The sequence below is a fragment of the Punica granatum genome, chromosome 8, assembly GCF_007655135.1.
Source record: "Punica granatum isolate Tunisia-2019 chromosome 8, ASM765513v2, whole genome shotgun sequence".
NCBI lineage: Eukaryota > Viridiplantae > Streptophyta > Magnoliopsida > Myrtales > Lythraceae > Punica > Punica granatum.
The window spans coordinates 14,171,393-14,194,860 of record NC_045134.1 but is presented as its reverse complement, the minus strand read 5'-3'; the positions used below and the strand labels follow the sequence as shown (position 1 = coordinate 14,194,860).

The 23,468-nt window shown below is 35.6% G+C and overlaps 2 protein-coding genes across 4 annotated transcripts; both read left to right on the top strand.

The window, feature by feature from the left end:
• The first annotated feature begins 683 nt into the window (after positions 1-683).
• LOC116189010 (transmembrane protein 50 homolog) lies at positions 684-4,291 on the top strand. Its single transcript, XM_031518493.1, has 4 exons — positions 684-1,120; positions 1,245-1,332; positions 3,322-3,474; positions 3,833-4,291. The coding sequence occupies exons 1-4, from the start codon at positions 988-990 to the stop codon at positions 3,864-3,866; spliced, it is 408 nt and encodes a 135-aa protein (XP_031374353.1). The 5' UTR covers positions 684-987; the 3' UTR covers positions 3,867-4,291.
• A 1,756-nt stretch (positions 4,292-6,047) lies between these two features.
• Positions 6,048-9,591, top strand: LOC116188254. Of its 3 annotated transcripts, XM_031517486.1 has the most exons (3): positions 6,056-6,340; positions 7,752-8,734; positions 9,214-9,591. In XM_031517486.1, exon 2 carries the CDS (start codon positions 7,766-7,768, stop codon positions 8,702-8,704), a length of 939 nt encoding a protein of 312 aa, XP_031373346.1. In that variant the 5' UTR covers positions 6,056-6,340; positions 7,752-7,765; the 3' UTR covers positions 8,705-8,734; positions 9,214-9,591. The 3 variants fall into 3 exon arrangements, with proteins under 3 accessions (XP_031373345.1, XP_031373346.1, XP_031373343.1); XM_031517485.1 differs by lacking the exon at positions 9,214-9,591 and having other exon boundaries at positions 6,048-6,444; positions 7,752-9,153; XM_031517483.1 differs by lacking the exon at positions 9,214-9,591 and having other exon boundaries at positions 6,063-6,340; positions 7,752-9,153.
• The last annotated feature ends 13,877 nt before the right edge of the window (positions 9,592-23,468 follow it).

Sequence of the window (23,468 nt, the reverse complement as noted above, 5' to 3'; positions counted from 1 at the left end):
AAAGATAAAATCAATCTAAAAATTGATTGTTTTTATCTCTATTTATAAATATTTTAATTAAATGTTCATTTATTTATATAAATTAAAATATTTTAATTTTAATATATCCTAAAAACTTATGATAGTTATAGAATTATTCTAAAAACTAATGGCATATTAATTTTTGATCGAATCGGAAAAATGAGAATTATAAAAAAGTTATATCACTGCTCCAATTCAAATATAGTAATAATATATGAATTAGTCATAATTCCTTAGGATATTTGGATATAATTATTAAATATTATATTCTATTAAAAAAGAATTCTATACGAAAGTTTTGAAATTTAACTAAAAAAAGTCAAAGTTTGAATTAAATAAATATAATTATAATTGTAATAAAAATTTCGTGCGACACATGGGTCAAAATTATATATTTTATATAGATGTTGAATAAAACGTCTATTTTAATTAATCAAACTACATTTTACCGTTATATTAATATGATATATAGTTTATACGAATAATAATAATAATAATAATAATAACGCGAATTTGGCATATATAATCTAAAGTTTCTTTACCGAATAATCACGTGGCAAATGCCGGATATTTTCGCTAGTAGGGTAAAAATTGTAAATGTTATATAAAATATAATTAGTTTTTTTCTTTTTATTTTATTTTTTGTTTTGGAAGAAAAAGGCAAGAAGAGGAAGGAGAGAGACAGAGCAGCAAGCAAAGCACCGCGAGGCAAGGAAGGTACCCACCGGAGCTCACAATCCCCTTTCCACACGGTTCACAATAGGCTGTCGCTGCTCCCCCCCACCCTCCCCACCATCTTCTACTCCCTTCCCTTCCCCTCCCCTCCCCTCCCCTCCCCTCCGAAGAGAATCTTCTCCGGCGGGAAGTCATCGAAATCGTTCAGGGGATTGCTCCACTTCCTTTGCGCCACTCAATCGGATACCTAGACATCGGAGTCGAGCCGCGGCAAGCAGACACCTACCCCCAATGGATTTGGCCGAGCTTTGGGCGATCTTCGGTCCCGGCATCGCTGGGTCTGTTTTCGGCGCCGGATGGTGGTTCTGGATCGACGCTGTCGTCTGCAGCTCCGTCAAAGTCTCCTTCGTTCACTACCTTCCTGGTATAATCGACGTATATCAGATAAAAGATAGAGGCCGTCTTATTTATTTTGGAAATTTCGGTTCCTGTTAGGGTTAGGGTCACTGAAGTGACTGTTGATTGTGTTTGTTGTCCTTGCTTTGAAGGGATATTTGCGTCTTTAGCTGCTCTGATGTTCAATTGCGTTAGGAAAGAGGATATCGACTATTCTCCCTACGATGAAGGCGAGTGGAGGTAAAGCTTCTCAGCCTTCTTTGTATTTACTCTTCGGCTGTTCGATTAGTGTGCTGAGGTTTCACATATGTTGAATTGTTCACGAAGCAATTACCGAAATTGAAATTCGAGTAATACTCCGTGCAGTTCAAGTCGACGTCTTTTACAAGATTTTATCGTAGTGTGGTCATGAAAACTGCTCTTCGGTCATTCCCGATCTATCCATCCAAGTAAATTTACTTGTCATCGAAACGAGTGAGACTAAAGAGTTGGTCATGGAGAGGGGAAGATACTAGATGATCCACGGAGAAATATCACTGTCATTCTCCTGAGGTAGGTCTTCAAATTGTTAGAAATTAAATGGGTCACAACATAGACGGTGTAAAATGTTCCAAGGTGATGACATGATGACTGGGTTACTTTAACCTTCTGATTTTATCAGTCTCTAATTAGAACTAATCCTTAGCTGCTGCTGTGATCCGAATGTGTTTGATGCATGCATGAAATTATTTCATCTTGTTACAGGATATCTTACACTGATATGACCCGTCAACCGACACTAATTAAGCTAATGCTTGGATTGAAGAGTGCATGTATTTTTGGTGTGATTATAGTGTGGGAAACGGAAATATAAGTTGAAATGTAATTAATCTTCTTTGAATCCTTCTTTCCTGTTCTTCGGATAAGAGGCTTGACAAAATTCAGCAAAAAATAAAATAAAATAAAATAAAAGAGGCTTGACAAGATTTTTAAATTTCCTCAATGGGAAGCAGAATGTCTCCTCTTCAGGAATAGAGGAGGTGGCAGCAAGTGCTTTAGTTGTCACTGTCAGTTGAGTTAGATAGCATACAGATGGGCTTAAGTTTGCCTATGCTGCTTTAGCTTGGTGTAGGTATAGGATGAGCTGTTCTGCAATGTTCTGGAAATATCCCCTGTTTAACTTAACATAGTGTTCTACGTTATGCTGTTGTTAAAATATTAATATTTACTGATAGGTAGTTGATTATCTTAAATTGTCACAAGGCATGTGCTTAACTAAGAAGGAAAATTCCTTCTTTTATTTGAAGGTTCAATGCTGTGATAGAAATTTCAAAAAAACCATTTAATGAAAAAAGTTCATCAACAACTTATTAGGGTTGGCCAGCATTGGGTCTTATCACATTGAACTGCTGCTGATGAAAAATCTCTTCAGGACTGTGAAAAATCTCTTCTGTAACTCTCTAGATATGTTTTCATATTATAGCTCTGCTCCTCTTCCCTTCATTACAATTATACGAGTTTCATTTTATTGCATGATATTATGCTAATTGTGCATATTGCAGCTTCTGTAACTCTCTAGTCATGTTTCCGTATTAAACCTCTGCTACTCTTTCCTTCATTACAATTATACAAGTTTCATTTTGCACACGATATATTCTAATTATGCATATTGCAGTGATGCCTAGCCATGAATCTTCATTTATGATTGGCATCTGTTTGATCTTGGCCAATTAATTATCTATTCATCATCACTTCCATGCAAGAGATATAAATATCCTGTTAGTAACTGCTACTCTGGGAGTGTTGTCTGGTTGATTGCCCAAAAGAATAGTTATATGCTTCCTTCCTATTCACTTTTTAGATCTCTTTGCTGATGAGGCTGATAAATTGAGAGTACACAAGCCCAGTTATCTACTACAAACCCATGGTTAGGGTGCGGTGTGCTTTAGTAATACAATTGGCATGTTGATCCTATCTTCTCTTCTATGTGCTTAATCTTTAATAGGTATCTAGTAATGTTTCCTAATACCCTAATAGCTGTAGTGTCTAAGTTTTAATGTGATGGCCGTAATAAAATGGCGTGATCTGCAGCTCTTTAATTTCCCCTCTTTTCTTACTATTCTTTTCTGTTAGTAGAGTTGTTGCTTTTGAATTCACTATGGCAGTGTACCTCCTTGACTTGTTATTCTTTGTATCAATTGACATTTCTGTGTTGGATGAATGACAACTTTCTCTCATCATGAATTGCAGGTTGAAGCTTTGGCTTTTCTTTGCTTATGTTGTGTCCTTTGTCTCTCTAGCTGCATCGGTCGGCCTTCTCATTCAGGATTCCCTTGTGACAACTGGTCCTTCAGTTTGGACAGGAGTTGCGGGAGTCTTGCAATGCGTGTTTGTGTTGATCAGGTAACTCTACTTTGTTTTTAACTTCTTTGTTGCGCATCTTCATGGTCTTCATATGTCACCGAACCCCTCGTTTTAATTTTCACCTGAAAGCAAATGTTATTGATAAATTGAAAGTCTTTTTAACCCATGTCCTTGGGTTCTCTAGACAGCTCTGCTCTCTGAAGAACCTTTCCTTGTAGTTACTTAAATTGCTAAATGTTGTATATCCTCTTCACTCTCAAGATTCTTTCCCCGAAATTACTTTTAATGCATTCCTCAAGTCTGCCCTGAAATAAATAAACAACAGACTGTTGGCCATTGAAGTCTTTATGTTAATAATAAACTGAAACATATCCTTTTATTTTTTTTCTCCCTGCAGTGGACTTATATATTGGACTTCACACTCTGAGTAACGATTCCCCATGCAAATACACGGGTAATACTTGTTGTACTTCCAGTGCAAGTGATAGAAAGGATGCTCTGGTAGAGCGATCATGTGCAGTTTTATCTATTTGTTGTTACCTTTGTTTAGATGGCTCTTTCTCGGAAGAAGGGTGCACAGACATTTTGTGAATGTGATTTATCTTGTCATGCGATAAGGTCGGAAAAGAAATGAGCTTCTAACTAAAGCTAATACCCTTGGTTCTTCTTGGAATTCTGTTTCCTTTCCTAGCCCCCTTATGCTCGTAATTATTCTAGTTCTGCGGCTTGTTTCGTGTGGGAATTGTTTTTAAAAATTGTTATTTTCCTTGGTACAAGATATGAGTAATCTCCTGTAAATTGCATGCTCTTCGAAATGTATGGGAGGCATTGGATGTTAGTGCCGGCAGGTTGTGCATTTGATCTTCCTTTGTTGTTGGGAGCGGCTGGTCAATCTGGAGAAAATTTGCTCAAGTTTTGTGCATTTGGTCCAAAAATAAAAGTATCTCAGAACTTTGGAAATTTCCAACTTGGACCCTAAAATTTGAAGTTTTTTGTTTTGTTTTGTTTGCGTAATTGATGTCAGATACGAAAACAAAGCTATACAAAGATCGACAGCAATAGCAGCTGCAAAACACCAAACCTAACATCTTTCAAACCACGATGAGCAAAAGGAAAGTAGCCAAAGAAGCGGAAGCACAACTTAAATAGCTCTCTCTAATTCAATGAAACAAAACAGAACCGGCCGCCTCTTCAGAAAGAATGCTTCCAGAGCTCGGAAGCTTTTGTTCGAGTCATATCTACTATTGTCTGCTGCATCGGCCCTCGAATATCGAATTTTCTCAAGCTCTAATTAACTGCTTTTGATGATGCATTTAATTAACCATTGAGCGAAAGTGAGGAGGAGAAATTGGTATAAAAAAAGGAAAAAATTACGTGATATATCTCAATTTTTACATGTTATTTCAGTTTTATCTCAATGTCGATTTTTTTTTTGTGGTATCTTTACGTTAATGGTTTCGTTTCAAATCTATCCCGCTGTCAAAGTTAGGTTCATATTTTATGGAAATACTGACGTGACCCGTTAATTGCTTGATAGAGCTGACGTGGAGAGAGTGTGGGTAGGAAAAAATCACATCATATATCCTAACTTTTTTGTTATTTCTTAGTTTTATCCTAATTTTTTGATGATGTCTCAATTTTATCTCAATATTTCGATAGTTTTTCAGTTTTATCCTAATCTTATAATATTTTCTCAATATTATCGCAACAGGTTGGGATAAATTTGAGAAATTATGAAAAGATTGGGATAAAATTGAGAAAAACAAAAAAAGGTCTGGATAAAATTGAGAAAATATTGAAAGGTTGGGATATATAGTGTTATTTTTCCCTTGTATTGTGGCCCACACACTCCACGTCAGCGTCGTCAAACAATTAACGCGTCATGTCAGCATTTCCATTAAAAAATGGTAAGAATGTTTATGACGGGACATATTTGATACTAAACCATTGCTGTTAGGATATCTCAAAAGAAAAATCGACGCTGTGATAAAATTAAGACAACATGTAAATATTAAAATATATGGTGCAATTTTTCCCAAAAAAAAAATATATAATGACCTTCTCCGCGCCCTACTAAAAGTGCATTCAATATTCAAGTGACTATTTTCCATCCAAGTTAATCTTAATAGATAAATATGAATTGATTCAAATAATTCGGTGTTTATTTCTTTTAAGTAATGTCTCGAGTTATTAATTTTGTAAGTTTTGTGAATGGGGAAAATCTATGAACAAGAGAATTTGTCCTCTCAGTCAACCTACTCGGCTCGGATTGAGATAATTCAGCACATATTGGGCTTTGCATTAATCGGCGCTCATTCAGTTTCCAGATACTAGATGGCGCATATCTAATAAATTAGTTATGGAGCGACAAAAAACAATCAAGAAACCCACGATTCCTACAGCGGGTTTCTGGGAGTCGGGGAAGAGCCCAATCGCATTGGGCCAGTTGATAAGCCCATGAAGAATGGTCCCCGCTTCATCTTCTCAGACTCTCTCCCCTCCACAGTATCCGCCATTGGAGGGAGCGGAGGTTCGGCAACAGAGCATCAAAACAGGAAGATTCGGAATAATGGCGTCATGGTGTCGTTCATATTTCATCTCTTCATCTTCTTCCCCAAATTAAAAACCGACCCCGCTTGCTTTACTATAAAGTGAAGCCCAATCATCGGAAAAAGCCCACAACCCAACCCATCCTTCTTCCTGGAGAGAGAGAGAGAGAGAGAGAGAGGAGAACGTGAGCGACGATTTCGGGGGGAGGAAAAGCTTATAGATATAGATTCCGTCTAACCCAACCCTTCCTTCCTTCCTTCCTTCGAATTCAACGTTTGTCAAGGAGCTTCCCCCCCCCCCTCTCTCCCGCTCTCTCTCTGTATCTGCGTTCGATTCACGGGATCTCTCTCTCCAGGTGCTCTACTTCTCGATTCAACCAACCCCGATTTCGATTTTCCTGCCCATTTGTTGAAGCTCGTATCTGTTTCCGATCGGATGGAGTTCGCTTCTTGAGTTCATGTCCTCTTTCGTTCTCTCCGTTCCTTCGGCTTATCGAATTCTTGAAATTGAAATTCGTAAAAGATGTGGAATTTTATGACTTCTCGTTGTCCTACTGTTGGATTTGATGGATTTGATTTGGGTTCGTCTGCCCTGCCCATTTGGTCAGTTTGAACATTGAATGCTCCGTGATGCCGAATGGCCTTGGCGTAGAAAATATGAATGGACCGGTTGAAATCTCCATTGGGATGCTTTGTAATGAAAAAAAAAGGAGCAGTGTGTAGTGTGTGTGGGTCTTGGTTTCATGTGCCGACAGTTGGTATTTTCTGCCTGCTTGCTGAATTGTTTGATCATATAAGGCGGCATTTAACGTCAAAGGTTCCATTGACCATTTTTTTTTTAGATTTCTCAATGTATCGTATGCTCATGATGAAGTATAACATCACCCTCCTTTTGAGCTTGTTGAATATCCTTAAATTAGTCCTTTTGCTTGCTTTAAAGTCTGTTTGGTGGATTGGATTAGGGGGGTTCTCTACTGCCAAAGAATCCTGATTTTGACATGATGGTAGAAGAATTACAGGCCAATAAATTTGCACTTTCTTTCACGTGTTTGCTTGATCTAAGTTGTTGTTTTGGTTGCAACATTTCATGTCTTCACAAATTTTATGAGTTTGCAAGGAAAATGACGGGGATTTTCAACTACAAGGGTTTAATAAGTGTCAAGTGGTCTGGAGAGTATTTTAAATTGTACTTCTGCATTGCCCTTCATACCTATTGTGAGAGCTGTTTGTCATTCAATTGTTCTCATAGTATGCAGCTTCTCTGATGACTTAAAGAAATAATTCGTCTTGGTTGTTCAATTTTCTGAAATTTTTCATCGTGTCTTTTTTTTTTGGGATAAGTGTCTGCAGTTGTCTCTTTTACTTGCATTTGTTTAAACCCTATTCTGATAAAAGAGCATTTAGCAATTGTTTTTCTTTCTTTTTTTCTTTTTTGAGAAGTCTGAAATTTTAATCTTTTGTTTGCATAAAGCTGTCTTCTTCTTTGTTCATGTATTGTGCCATTTGTTTGGTCCGGGAAACATTCATTTTTGCTTATTGTATATGATGGCATCAATTCTTTTCCTTTGATATTTGGGGCTGTGTGATTTTGATATGTATTCAGGAGCTACTGATATGTAAAGGTTTTATAGCAACTACTTTAGTGCCTGGTATCTTTAATTTGCTTCCGATGTTTTTATGCACGTTATGTATCTATCAAATAGTTTGATATTGCTGAAGGTGCACCCCAATTTGAAATAATCTTCTCTTTCATTTGCCTCTTTTCAGTTAGAAAAACACAAATGGCGAAAGTTAAGGAGGTACGCAACAACTCTACCTCCCACCATCATCGGACGGCCCCGCGTATGTTGTCATGTCGCTCATCCAAAGGAATTAAGCCTGTTCTCTCTAAGCAAAGGAAACCCAAATCATTGAAAAAGAAAGAGTGGGACCAGGTAACCTGCTCAGTGTGCTTGGAATATCCCCACAATGCTGTCCTCCTGCTATGTTCTTCCTACGACAAGGGCTGCCGGCCTTACATGTGTTCAACAGGCCGTCGCTACTCAAACTGCCTTGAACAGTACAAGAAGGCTTACATGAAACTGAAGGAAGTGGAGGGTACTTCTTTAGGGAATGTCCCAGCAAATCATGAACTTGCCACTGCCAACTTGGGAAATATGGGTGAAAAGGTTCAAGTGCCTGAGCTCTTATGCCCACTGTGTCGAGGGCAAGTGAAGGGCTGTACTGTTGTGGAAACAGCGAGAAAGTACTTCAATGGGAAGAAGAGGATGTGCATACAAGAGAAATGCATGTTCTCTGGGAATTACAAGGAGCTCCGGAAGCACGTCCGGGCGGAGCACCCATGGGCCCGGCCGCGGGCTGTGGACCCTGCACTCGAAGAGAAGTGGAAGAGGCTTGAGCAGCAAAGGGAGAGGAATGATGTGATCAGCACAATTATCTCCTCTACTCCGGGGGCTGTGGTGTTAGGGGATTATGTAATTGAACGAAACCCTCTTTTCATAGACTATGAATGGGATGGATATTCAAGTGATGATCTGGCTCCGCTAGAGAATTTGGGCCGGGAGTTTGTGACTTCAGCCCTGATGTATGGTGATGGTTATGGCTCAAGTGAGGAAAATTTGAATGTGAACAGGTCTCGGTCCTCTCGAATATCATTAACTTCATCCCGTGCCTACCACAGGTATCTGAGTGGCAGACCAAGGAGGAGGCCGAGGCATTGACTCGTTGAACCAAATGGATGAATCAGAATGGTATTTAAACTTATCTCGGAGTTTCTTCCTATTTCTGCAGTCATCTCTATTTCGTCATGGCAATTGGGGCATCCCTCCATGTTTCGTGGGAAACATGGAGCTGGTGCAAATCACTTTAGGGTAGAGGTTAGTGCATTGGTAGCTTGATGCCGTTTCCGCATCAAGTCACTAACTGATACTGCTGGTTGTAAAGCGTTAGTTCTGGAGTTCCCTTTCCGCAACTAATTGTTAGTTAGGTCAAGTTAGTAGACCCAAGCTTGATTTTTTTTCTTATCTTGTGCTTCAGAAAATGATGTCGGGTCTCTGTTTTTAGGTTCATCAGATCAATGGATTATTTTGGCATTGATTCAATGCTAAAGAATGTTTTATGTACACATGAGGATTATAGCAGGGAGCTCTTTTCCCTTTTGTTTGGTCCCTGACGTGACAATCTCGGTTCCTTCTCGCCCTTCTTTTTTTCTTGTCGGTGTTCATTCCAGTTATAACAGATGAAGAAACTGCTCATTAGCTCTAGCGACTGGACGCAAGAAAGGGAGAGTTTGGAAGGAATTGCACTCTGAAGCTGTCTTTTGATGGTTCCAATTTTCCATCTGTTGGAGTTGGGGAAGCGTGTGATCTGCGTTTCATGAAAAGCTTTCTAGGAAGACATTCATCCTGTTCAGTAAATTGGACATTGAGATTCCAAGTCCCGTTGGGACTTTCTTCTGTTTTTCTTCATGTCTGATTAAATTGTTTAAGGTTATGGATCTGTTTCCGCATGCTGTGTTCATTAACTTTGTGATATTGGGTTCAGTGTCATGTGGAAGTCATATTTAATGACTCTTCAATGGTTGAATTGAAGGGAGCCTTTAAGGACATTTCCATTGTTCCATAAAGATCGCTCTACATAATCCCAAGTTGTCTATTGCAGGTAGGCAGCAAGTTTTCTTGGATATAAGTTTAGATGGGCCATGGAGATCTAATTTTCAGATCCAAGACTTTGGAAACCTTCGTAATCTTAGACAAACCTCTACGGATAATATGCGAATTACAATAACAATCTCATTTTCAACACGATCGGGCATGGAATGAAACCTCTAAATGCCTGCTTATTCAGTTTGAAATGAATCTGTATGGGTTTAGAAACAGCACAGTGGAATTCAACAAACCTTCTGGAAATGGCAAGGGAAGCAACATAGACATAAATCAAAAGGCCCGGTCAGATACTGAACCGAACATCCAGCAGGCATGTTGAGATTAATGAATGAGTGCATAACAAAAAGGCCTAGTGCCCACAGTAGCGGGTACTTCTCCGATTACTTTACAATAGCTATTATTATTTCTTGCGACTGTCACAGTCAGATTAACTTTTTGAAATAGAACATATACCCCCAAAAATACCCAAAAAAAGAAGAAGGAAAAACTTGTCGGGGCTGTTATATATTTTGTCAAACCAAAACACATTCTTCGCTCACAATTTGCAGATTTCATGTTTTCATAATTTCTATCAGAAAAACTTCTTATACTATTGTGACTCTTATAAAGGATGGACCACATCGTACCACGTAGGACGAGTTTTTGTAATGAGTGAACACCGTTTCTTGATAAATGCAAATTCTTGTACAAATTGGGTTGCATCCCAATTCAAAAACGAGAGAAGTCGCGAGGATTGGGTTTTCCCAAGTCAAAAAGGAGACGAGTTGTGAAAATTGGGTTTTACAGCCCCCATCTATTTTCTGTTTGAGGGCATTCGGGTCTCTGTCAAAAACTACTCGCATGTACTTTATGTAAGTTGAATTCCTAATAAAGATAAACGTTTTGGCAAAATAAAAACACCATTCCTGATCAAAAAATTTATGTTTCGGCAATAGAACTGTTATTTTTCATTATTTGGTACTGATTAGACAAAACCCAATCACTCAAAAGACAAGATTATCAATCTAATTTGCTTTATCAAAATGAAATAAGTGGCGAATTCTCAGCACGTATCAGTTTAACGAAGTGGGTCTTGTATATCAAAATCAAAATCATATTATTTTTGAGACAAAACAACTCCAAGGCCATTTGAAATGTTAACTTATCGAGTGTCAACAACAAACTTGATCCAATGTCAAAGGCTCGGTATGTTGCTCCGAAGAGGAAAAGACCAATTAATGCAAACTTCTATTGTAATTCATTTAATGAACTAATACTAATACTAGGTAGGAAGATTTTTTTTGCTGGGTATTGTAGTTAGGAAGTTGAATAGGCTGATCCAATTCCTTTGATGAAACTAGATTTTCGTTTTGATAAACCAATATTCCTACCGAAATTGTGTATTTAGGAGATAATTTGATTTAGTTATCTGTAAAATGTGACGTGATATTCAATGTCTTTTACATGAGATCACATGGTCTTTTTGGTCCTTGCTTGAGATAATTTATACTCGAATATTGACTTGATCCTGATCATGAGTGTCTTAAGTAGACATAGAATGCATGCAAGTAAAACCAGCACCCATATTTTAAAATAAAATAATATTTGGTCAACATAAAATAAAATTGCAATAAAGAATATGCAAGTTCGAAGCAAGTTAAAAATCACATAAGAACTTGTGATTTTTAAATTGCAATGGGTTCTATTAAGCCGCTTGCAAGAAAATTGAATATTATTTTTTTAGAGGTTGCCCTTGATCCTTTTTCCTATAAAAAAAAAGAGAAATAGCCTAAAAAATCAATTACTTTCATGAAATTTCTTGATCTATCTATTTTTAAAATTTTGGTCTGTAAAATCACAATGTTTGCCTTCGTTTCTCTGATTAACCAATCTGTTAATTGGATCGTCAAAATTGTTGACGTGACCGTTAATGGAGCTGATGTGGCAGATGGTTGACCACGTGGATGGCAAGCTACAAACTTTTTAACTCAAAAAATCACATAGTTTATTTTTTTCCCTCATCTACCAAAATATCAATAACTTTAAAAAAAAAAATTACATAGTCTACTTTTGTTCTCTCATCTACCAAAATATGGCTTCCTTGAAAAATCACATCTACCAAAATATGACTTCTTTGAATGATTATAAGTTTGAATCATGGATTTATATATATGTATATTGATTTAAATGTTATAAGAATTTTTCAAGTCACCTAACGAACTATGCAGGAGAATACTCCCTATTGGGTCACTTGCACGGCCTATGTGGCTGGACTGACTTGTTTTATGGGCTTACAAGATGTTCACGTGGACCGTGGGGATTATGGACGATGTCCGGAACCTCTCGTTATAAAAAAATAAAAAAAAGAATATTAAAATATTTAATAGAAGAAGTGTGTTAGACCAATTACAAGTTTGTCATTTACAAATAAAAAAATGTCCATACATATTATCACATTAAGTAAGGGTAAGTTGCATTGGTGGTCCAAAAAGTTTTACAAATGTTTCAATATGGTACAAAAAGTTTTTTTTGCTACTTGATGGTACAAAATGTTTCAAAGTTGTTTCAGTATAGTATAAACCGTCATCTTGCCATTGATTCCGTCAAGTCAGCGCTGATTGTGCAAAATCGATTTTTGTGGGATGTTACATTATGGTGCAAAATGTTTTGAAGTTGTAACTTAATAGTACAAAATGTTTTACGTAAATTATATGATGGTGCAAAATTTACAGTCTTGTAAAGGACGGCTTGACGACGTTAATGACGAGATGACGGTTTGTACTATACGGAAACAACTTTAAAATATTTTGTACCATCAAGTAGCAAAAAAAACTTTTTGTATCATATTGAAACATTTATAAAAATTTTTGGACCACCAGTGCAATTTACCCCATTAAGTAATATAGGAACTTAGACATATTATACTGCAAAGACAATAACCATGCCAAAATAATCATTTCAACATAACTTGTGCACACCAACATCTATAAAATTTTAGCATGGTTCAACTTGTTGGACACAAGTTCTGTTGGAATAATTATTTTATCATGGTTATTGTCTTTACAATATAATATGTCTAAGTTCTTATTTGTATATATATGAAAGCAGAGTAAAAGTGGGCCGTGCCAGAAGGTTCCAGAACATTTCGTTTTTGAATGGAATTTTCTTGATCATTTGAGCTTTTTCTAAATAATAAAAATTTTGAATTTTAGAAATATATAGTTATAGATTTATGGAAACATTCAATTTTTTATCGATTTTTTGAGTTTTCTTTATTTTTAATTTTGAAACTAAATAAACATATATTTGTGGAACTAGTAGTTATTTTCTTGATTTTTTAAATTATTTTAAAAAATGAATTTTAGTTTTATTTTTAAAGCATATAGGTATAGATATCTGAGACCGATTACTATTTTCTAACATGTAAGTAGTTTAATTTTACGTACATCCACAATTAGATTTTTAGAGGTGAGTTCTTCAACTATTTAATTTTTTTCTCGCACATAAAATTTTTTAGAATTTGCCCGTTTGGTTTCATGATGTAATTTTAGAATCATGATTTTGATTTTAACTCTACTCAGTACACAACAAAAACACACGTTTCCCAAGTCAAATTTATAATACCATCTTATTTGTCTTTTTCCACAATCAAAATTAAAATCAAAATCAAAATCAAAATCAAAATCAAACTTAGTTTAACTCTGAAACCAAACGCCCCCGAATTTTGCAATTTTGTGTTTGTAGTTTAGGTGTTAAATTTTGATAATGCAGATATGATGAGTTTCTGTCTTCAACATTTTCATCATATTTTCATTATCAAAATTTAATGACAATCAGTCTAGAAATCTATATTTACATGAACCATGCAAAATAACAATGTCAAAATAAGTTAGAACCATGCTAAAGTAATCGATACTTGTGTCTGACAAATTCAAGCATGCTAAATAACCATGCTAAAATTTTATAGGTGTAGGTGTGCACAGGTTCCCTTGGAATGGTTATTTTGGCATGGTTATTGTCTTTACTGTATAATATATCTAAATTCTTATATTACTTAATGTGATAATAGATATGGATATTCTTTTGATTTGCAAATAACAAACTCGTAACTATTTTAACACTTCTTTTCTGTTAAAAATTCTCTTAACATTCAAATCAACACACACACACACACACACACACACACACATATATATATATAGAGGTCTCTAATTCAAACTTATAATCATTTTAAAAAAAATCATATTAGGGTAGATGTATTTTTGAAAAAAAAAATCATATTTTGGTAAATGAGGAAACATAAGCAAACTATGTTATTTTTTAAAGTTACTGATATTTTGGTAGATGGAGGAAATATTATTGAGATTTTGGTAGATGGGGAAAAAAAACAAACTATGTGATTTTTTTGGTTAAAAAGTTTGTGGCATGCCATTGTAGGCAACCACCTGCCACATCAGCGCTGTTAATGGCCACGTCAGCAATTTTGACGGATTAATTAACAAATTGATAGATAAGAGAAACTGAGGTAAACGTTGTTATTTTTCAGGCTAAAATTTTAAAAATTGGTAGATCGAGAAATTTCATGATAGTACTTGATTTTTCAGGCTATTTCCCCTAAAAAAAAGGAAATGTCAACATAAAATTGGAGCAATTATGAACAAAAGATTTTTTTTATTATTATATAGACATAGTTCCAATTCCATTTACTAAAGTTTTAAAAAACTTAAATGAAAATTATAAATGTAAATCTTTATATGTTGAACGGCTGAAACTAAAATTTCTTATTCTACCTATCAGCCGAGCTACCCCCTACAGCAAAGGAAGAGGTTCGAAATCCGTTATTTTATTCCAAAAAGAATAACAAACATGTCCCTAATTTTTTTTTTTGGTTGATAAACTAATAAGAGAATTTTTTTTTAGTTTGAATTAAGCAATTAAGTAGGAAATTGGATTAAGTTCTTTTCTCCTGGAAAATAAGGGGAAAAACATTTTCTTCTAACATTTCTATCAAGCATTATTTTGTAATTACCATTTAGTTTGTTGATTTACCTATTACCTAGTCTATTTCTACCCATGCATGGCACGGGTTCTTCTTGGTACATCTCCATATAAGCTCTTATTATAATTATTACATTTTGAAATACCACTTTTCTTATTAAATATAATATTAATTAGTAATTTTAATTTTTAAATACTAATCTTCAACATTTTTTGCTTAGAAATTAGAGTACATTAATTATTAGGGTTAACGACCCAAAAGAACATGAACTTTGGCCAAGTTTTTCTCTTTTGGCATGAACTTTATTTTTTGAAAAAGAAAAAGGCAATAAACTTTGATGTTTTTGCTATGTTAGTCATCCGTGCCATTTTCCATCTATTTTGCTAATGAGGCGGCAAATGGTACATATGTGGCAAATGATGTCACGCCATGTCAGCAAAAATAATAACAAATTTAAATTTTTTAAAAAACCAAGCGTGCCAAGGCACTGCCCCAATAAATCATGAAGTGATGTGAGACTGGTCGATTCCACCGATTCAGAGCGTAGTACCCCATTTGAGAATCTGCAAAACTAAACATTGACTGGGTTCTCCTAGACGAAGTGGATGATGGATCAAACGAATATCAGGGCTCGAGGATTTAGCCATTGTGCGTTCTCCGCTATTCTTCGTGCTTCAAGTGATCAGGAATAGAAAGAGAAGCCTGATTCCGGCTGAAAACAACTCAGACCGCTTAGTTGCTGTCCAAAGTTGTCTCACTCAGTTGATTTGGGCCGAGTGCATCCCAATTTGGCTGAAACTTTGGAACTGTAGATGAAGTGAGTACCCTGGACGACCAAGGCTGATAGAATGGAAGAATTCCAACGAATCCGGCTGGCTAAAACCGAGTAGTGCGGCGGTCTGCTAAAACAAATCGAGGGTTGAACTACTCCTACGTGTGAGGAAAGTAAAAGTGCGAATAAAGAAAGCATAGAAAAATTGTAATGTGAATGATAGCTGTGCCCAATGGGATGTACAATGAATATCGGTTCCGATATGTATAACAGTATAAGCGTTACAATGAATTCCCACAAGGTCAATCTACATCAGCTACGTCTATAACTCGATATTCAAAGAGCAAATAAAAACCTAAATTACCTAAATCTCTAAGAAACGAAATATTCTAAAGATATCAAGGAATATATCCAATTATTCCAATGCCTTTAACTAAAGATACCCGCAATATTTCTTTGTTACTCTCCAAGCATGTTAGCTGCCACATTCTACTTCCACTGTCCTCGAACCATAAAGAGCACGGCCCAAGTCAAGGGTCGAGATCTTCCATGTATGGACTTCCATTAATAAATTTTCGGGGGCTTCATAAAAATACACGGGCTCAACTCGATGGCTTGTGCCTCACACTTGACCTCGATAAAAATACTCGTCAAGTTCATATTCCCGTAACGTGCAAAAAAAATAGGTGTAAACACAATCATTTTTACATTTTTATCATTTTTTCCATTTTTTTTTCTTTTTTCCCCCTTGACGTGCTTTATGAGTTGTTTGCATTTCGAGCGATCGTTCCTTATGGTACCTTATCATGCTTTCATGCCATTCCATAACATTATAACAATACCACATGTTAATTATTTTAACGTGCTTATTGGCCCTCGCTTGGCTGCCTGATTAGAAATTCATGCCTTGCCAGGCCGGCACTTTCATGGACCAAAATAATTTTGTGCTGTGCCATGCTGTGTCGACCCAGCCCGATAACCTTGCCATGACACAAATTACTGCCCCTACCCCCAACGTCCCTTCTCTCTAGCTCCAACATATTTCTCATAAGTTTTTAAAATTTTAATTTTAATTGATAAAAGATATTTATGATACTCGATATGTTCGAGTTAGTCTAGGTACTTTTTGGACTATAAATCGATGCTAGGTCCTAGAGATAGTTAAGTCTTAGATAATTTTTTTAAAATTTATTTTTATTTTCTAGGTTATCTAGTATTTTTCTCTCTTCTACATGATTATTTGAATTATTCCTATGAATTTTGTGCTATTGAATCGAGTTTTATTTCATGATTTATGTTCATGGATTTGGGAGTGCTTGAGAGTTCGTGATCGATGCATGGATTTTATTCAAGGAGGACGTGGATCACTTAGGGGCTTTGGCCAGTTCATAAACGGCAACTGTCTTGACTCGGTGCTCAAGGTACTTCTAGAAGCTTCCGAAGGCTTGTGGACTCGAGGAGATTGGATATTAAGGATGGAATATTTTGAAGATTCAAACATGGAACATAAAATATTATTAGAGTTATTTTTATTTTAAATTGGGAATATGGATTTTATTGTTAGGGAAATTGGATTTTGGGTCTTCTGTTGCCTTTTGCCCTACATAAGTAAGTATAGGGCGTGATTTCAAAGGGTGGACGGCAGAGGAAGAGCTCACGTACAAGAGAAAAAAACTTGATTTTTGGGTTCTTGTGGCACAATCATGTCCTTTTCATCTTAAATTGTTGTCAATTTTTCTTCAATTTCAATGTTCATGTTGAATTCTTGCATGCATTCTTCATTCCTTATGGGCTAATCTCATATGATTGAACTCGCATGTAATTTGTTTGTTTTTTTTATCCAATGAGTTTTTGATCTTAATCTATTTGGTCTATTTCCGTGCTTAATGCTTGCAATTGCCTGATCATCAATATTAGTGATCTCAATAGTTTAGATGAACTCGAAAGGAGAATTTTAGATATAGATTAGGAGTAGACTAGCAAAAGATCGTTTCTAAGGGAGATTCGTGTCTACAATGGATTTGTGAGGATGATAGAAATATACCTGTTTACTTTAGGTAGCCGAAGGGTTGGTACTTAATGAACTTGCATTAATTTGGTAACCATAGAAATATTGGAGATCAGTTAGTGTGATTATTTTCTCGAGTGATTTCAAAGAACTTTAAGGATAGTTAAGAACCTAGGTTAGTAGATAGGATTTTAAACGAATTGGGGATAGAGGGAATAGCTCGAGTTAGCTATGTTTTGGGGGAAATTGTAATTTTAGACCGTCTCCACCAATTGATCGTTGATTGTTCTTGATTTGTTTTATTTTATTTTATTTTAATCAATCAATCTTTCATTTGCTTAACTTCAATTGAATTGTGATAATTCGATCGCTATAGATTTTTAGATCAAGTCATCATAGAAATGATATTCTATTTATCACTTTTTTACTTGTCACAACACGTGCACTTATGGGGTTGAAAAATCGTCAAACAATTTAATTTTAAATTTTGTATCGATGTGACCTCACAAGTGCGATGATATGCAGGAGCGGGCTGCGGTCCCCTTCTCTCGCTCTCCAGCTTTAATCTTTTAAAAAAAAAGTTCGATCTTTTTTCGAAATAATTTTTATTTCATAAATTATCTTGTTTGCATTTATGACTTAAAAATTAAAGAAGATTAAGGGAAACATGACATGAAAACGCTAATAACAAAATAAATAAAAAAAGAATTAAGACAAAATCGAAAAAACAGTTAAAGTTCAGAAAAAAAATGATTATTCTCTAATAGAAAAATTGATTAAAATGATGAAAACAGAAAATTTACGAAAGGTATAGAAAAAAAGGATTATTATATATAAGTAAGCAAAGCTATGAGATGAAAAGGAAAATAGGCTAAAATAAGAAAGTAAGAAAAGATAGTGGATTAAGAGCATATTTTTCCCTTTAATTTTTTCTTTGTAAGGAGTTAAGAGAATTCTCATTAGGAAAAGCCATAAAGGCTTCCTGGGTGTCTTCTTCCTCATCACTACCATTCTTCTTTTGCTTGTCTTCCTTCGGTGGCTTGGAGGCACATGGAGCTAGAGTAGGAGGAGTTTCATAAACCTCATTCGGCCCAATACCTAGTGTAATGAAAGATAAATCCTAAACAACTAATAAAGTGGCATAAATAATCCCACTCAATATTAGACCTGCGACCTTTAGGTCAACAAGCGAGGGCGTGCGCCACTACGCTAATAAAGTGGTACATATAATCCCACTCAAGACCTAGTGCAATAAAAGATAAATCCTAAACAACTAATAAAGTAGTATAGATAATCCCACTAAATATTAAACCTGCAACTTCTAAGTCAACAAGCGAGGGCGTGCACCACTACGCTACACCCTTTTTTTGATTTTTCCTTTAATTTTAAGATATATGAAAAATCATTGGCTAATGCGTGAAGAGATATTCTTACAGTGGAAAGGTTCAATCCAACTGAAAACTCTTCTTAGTAATCAAGATAAGCCAACAAGCGAGCGAAAATTCCTCTTAAAAAAGAGCTGAAGATGTCTCGTTATCTCATCGGAAATGGAGAAACATCAAGATATACTATATAATTGACAATGATTTTATAATCCAAGCTAACGTTAGCCCCGTGAGCAGCTCTAATGAACTCGAGAGGCCACTGGACCCAAACTATATGCTTCCAAGGGCACAAATGATATGGGTGGGCGGATTTCAAGAGATGCATTTCCCCAGAAAAAGGAAGTAAACCGAATATCTTCTCTATGCTGCATTAGCATTACTCGTCTCTTCCACATCCCGATGATCTGTCCATATCTTCATTGGCAAATTGTAAAATATGTTCAATAAAATAAAATGTAAGATTTATGTTCAACAAAAAAAGAAAAGAAGTTCAACCAGAATAATTTTTTTTTAAGATTTGTGTCCCAGTCAAGTTAAAATTACCAGAAGGGTGGAATGGACTTAGAATGCACGTGTAATATTAAAGGCGCATCCCTTAAAAGTGCTATCCCAAATCGTTTTTGAGTTTATTTCCCTTCATAAATATGCTTAAAATAGGCCATTTTAATAATAAAAAAGTGTAATGTAACGGCACACGCTTTCGCTCGGTAATCTTAAAATTCTAGGATTGATACTCGTTGTGGAACTATCTCTATCCTTTATTAGTTATTAGGATTTTTATTTTATTAGTCGAAAAGAAATCGGCCATTTACACAAGGTAGGTGAAAGTCGGGGCATTAGAAGATCCCTTCATTTAGTCCTAGTATCGTGCTGGGCTCTTCTTCCGGGGTCAAAATAATATCGCACATAGTCTGACTAATGGGGGATCTCCAAATAATATGCTCGGGTTATCTGGCATGCTTGTGGTTCACGATCGACTGTGATAATATTTGTAATACTACAAGTCGTTCAAAAGAAATTAGTATATTGTCCTTCAAATTTTTATGAAATTACTGCTATTCGTCCCTCTTAAATTGGAAAGTTTATGTTCTTATTACCCCTCCAAGGATCTCGTCCCCCCTCGATCAAAATCCTGCGTCGGATCCGTGCCCACTGCCTCCCCTGGTTGGTGGTTCCTATGCCGATATCCTATGGCTATGGGCCAGGATGAATGCTGTTATCATTTTCAGGACTTACATGCCCATCTCGTGAAAGTACTAACTTGTTGGAACTGCTTTTTCGTTCATTGAGCAATTACAAATGTACTCAAACCACCTTCTCTTAGCTCTAAATTAAATATGACAGCAAAAGTTGTTTTTGGGTTTATTAGACATGACAAATATATTAACGATATCGAGAAATGGGTGTAGTGCAGTGAACTAAGTCCTCGCCTAAAAATCAAAAGGTTTCAAATTCGGTTCTTATAGGTGAGATTATAATCAACGTCACGGAGACCTACCAGTCAGCCCTTTTAGCCCCAGTATCCTTGAAGTTTTTTATGGGAACCCAATATCCTAAATTTGATATAAATGTGAAATCTAATACCATACTCCAAATCGCGTATATAGATCCATTTCTGGATCATAGATGTGCTCTGATTGACTTGCTATACGGTTGGCCGAAGTTACAATATTTTTGTTGATTGGGCATTATAAATACACCAAATATCATCTTCCCTTGCGCAACCTACCTGGGTTCCGAAATGTTAAAACACGCTCTCAACCAGTGGATAGCTGTCTGGCCCTAAGGAGAAAGTTTGTATGATCTTTGCATCTCTGGAATTAATTAATTAATTAATTAATTGATCATAATATTACAATGTCATAATACTCTCAAGGATTCCATTGTTGTTACATTATGTGGGTTAGAATTTCTCAATCGAATTCTTTCGAGTAACGCAACATGAAAGACTCTTCTACATTGACTAGACAGTGCCTTTGAAAATGTATAGAACGAGATATATTGGCAGAGCAGAAAAAACAGTATTCGAGATATTCGATTTAGTTTGAGGAAATTATACTCTTATGCTTAAAGGGTCATTATATTATCTAGAATGTAACATATGTAAATGGAATAAGAATTTTAAGACATAAATGATGTCTTTCCCTTTTCCCTTCTTCTCCTCTCCTTTTTGGGCAAAAAAGAAAAAAAGAAAGAAAGAAAGAAAGAAAGAAAGAGAGAAAAGCTCATAATTGAAATGGTGTCTCTTGATGAAGCTATTGAGTCACTCTCTGAAACCAACAAATTTCATCCGCCCCCATGTATTTAAAGTGCGGTGACCTTTTAAATTCTCATGCGCCACTCCTTCGCATTCAAATGATTCTGAAATTCCTTGTCTCTATTTTGATTTTATTATTCGTTGAAACTTTTCTAAATGATAAACTCGAACATGAGGGATTAATTTTTGGGTAAATTCTACATTACCTCATTATACAGGGTATGAAAATGCCAATATTATAGCGAATACTAAAATACCAGTGAGCGATTAGCAGAGGTAAAATGCTTTGGATGATGAATTTTTCTTGGTTGTTCTTACTTCCAAATTAGAAGGAACCATCGTTTAACATTTTTCCCTTAGACATTAATGTAGCCCTCCGATATTGGATTACGTTGCTTTTTTTCGGTGAAATATTGGATTAAATCTTTTGTTATGAATATAACAGAATATTCCATACCCTATAAGAAACCATTTTTTTTCTTTTTTCTTTCTATCCAATGTCGCACAATATTAGGTTTAATCAAATTAGAAAATTCAATATAATCATGTCCATTGATTCATGTCTAAAAGATTCTCCAAGAAATTTTGGCCGGTCTCGTGTTATGGTATATTATAATTCTTATAATCGAATTTTGCTTTGTTCTAAGATATGTTAGTTGACTCTATATGATGAGAAAATCTAAAGTGATTACTACAATCTTATAAAAATACGATGATTAATTAGCAAAAATTAATAAATTTGTTATGATTAAACAATTGTCAGAGACACGTTATTTTACTTATAAACATTCATGCTTCTTTTGATTTGTACTAATCGATCATTCCTCAAGCCATGTGCCTAGACGGAATCAACCAACAAATTTCATGAATGGATTTATTTTGGTAGAGCTTCCTCGTTTCTTTCATGAATTGGACTTATATTTTATTCGCATGTGTTTCATTACAATTCTCAATATGCCAACAACTGGGGCCCTCCTCAGTACATATAGGGAAACCACATTACCCTCTCTTTTATAAATAATGGAAAATTTCTACTCGGGTCTACACGAACTTGATTTCATATGCAACTCAAAAATTTAAGTTAATAGGTTACTAGATCCAAATCTCATATAAACTTGTGGTTTCTTTCTCAATTTTTTCATGTAGGAGAATATATCTCAACACTCGCTCTCACTTGGCAATGTGTGGTTCAGCATGTGCCACGTGCCCTTAAACACCCGCCTTCAACAGCTAACCATGATTCGGGTATCCTCTTCCGTACTCGGGCGAGGGGGGACAAATACCAAACTTGCCTCGAGGTTCACTAGAGCATAACTAAATGTGCACCTTTAACAATCTCGAAACTAGGCTGGGCTACTCTCAGATCTGCAACTCAAAAGTTTAAGCTAATATATTGCTAGACCCAAGTCTCATATAAACTTGTGGTTTCTTTATCAATTTTTCAATGTGGGATAATATATCTCAATAAAATAAGATGGAATAATGACTCCTAATCCTTTTGCGAGTATAATGTAGACTTAAATAGATATGGAATAACTAATAAAGTATTGATCGAACAATAAACAGATTCAATTTTTGTAAGAAAGAGAGTACAAGCTCGAGTCTCAAAAAACGTACTTATTGAGAGGAAAACTAACTTTTAATACTCAATATCTCTCGACAATTTAAGAGCAATTTCTCCCAAAATTTTTATTCATCCAAATATATACATATGGAATATAAATATTCTCCATATAGAATATATATATATATATATACACTTTAAATTTTATTCAAAATTTAAATAAAAGCAAAACAAAATAACTTGTTGTGAGCAAAAATAACTTTTAATATTTGTTCTCTCGGCATTTCTAGAGTAATATCTCCCATAATTTTTATTCATTCAAAAATATATATATATAATACATATATAAAATTTGAATTCAAACCACGAGTGATTCATATGCGTCTCGTTAATAAATAAACTTGATCCACAACCCACATTTAGCCTCGAACACCTACACAAGGGGAGATCGAGGGTGGTGCTCGATTTCCCTTTCCGACGCTCAAGTCAGTGTGAGCCATGAATATGGGGAAAATAATGAATTGTTGATCAACCCTAAAAACATGTACAGTGCATGTATTTATAGAGGGTTTAGAGATTATTACGTTATCACCATGGCGAGATATTCGGTACATTTCCGTTTCTTATACCTCAATATATTAGGAAGTGTATTTTGTTGTTGTAGGAAATTCCCTATTATAACTCTTACTTGACAAGCCCTCGCGAGTGACTCTTGTTGGGAGGACTGGACCCATCTCGTAAATGACCAGATTGGGCCTCGGCTGGGTCGCTAGACCTTACAGGTCGTATTAGGTCGGAGCCTGAAATCCTATCCCCCAACATTGCCCTCTACTCAGGCACGTGCGACGCGCGTGG

Bases quoted from the DNA above. Each gene is read 5' to 3' on its own strand.
- LOC116189010 (XM_031518493.1), top strand. From the start codon at position 988: ATGGATTTGGCCGAGCTTTGGGCGATCTTCGGTCCCGGCATCGCTGGG. The intron at 1,121-1,244 runs GTATAATCGACG...CTTGCTTTGAAG, and splicing joins CTTCGTTCACTACCTTCCTG to GGATATTTGCGTCTTTAGCT. The intron at 1,333-3,321 runs GTAAAGCTTCTC...CATGAATTGCAG, and splicing joins TACGATGAAGGCGAGTGGAG to GTTGAAGCTTTGGCTTTTCT.
- LOC116188254 (XM_031517486.1), top strand. From the start codon at position 7,766: ATGGCGAAAGTTAAGGAGGTACGCAACAACTCTACCTCCCACCATCAT.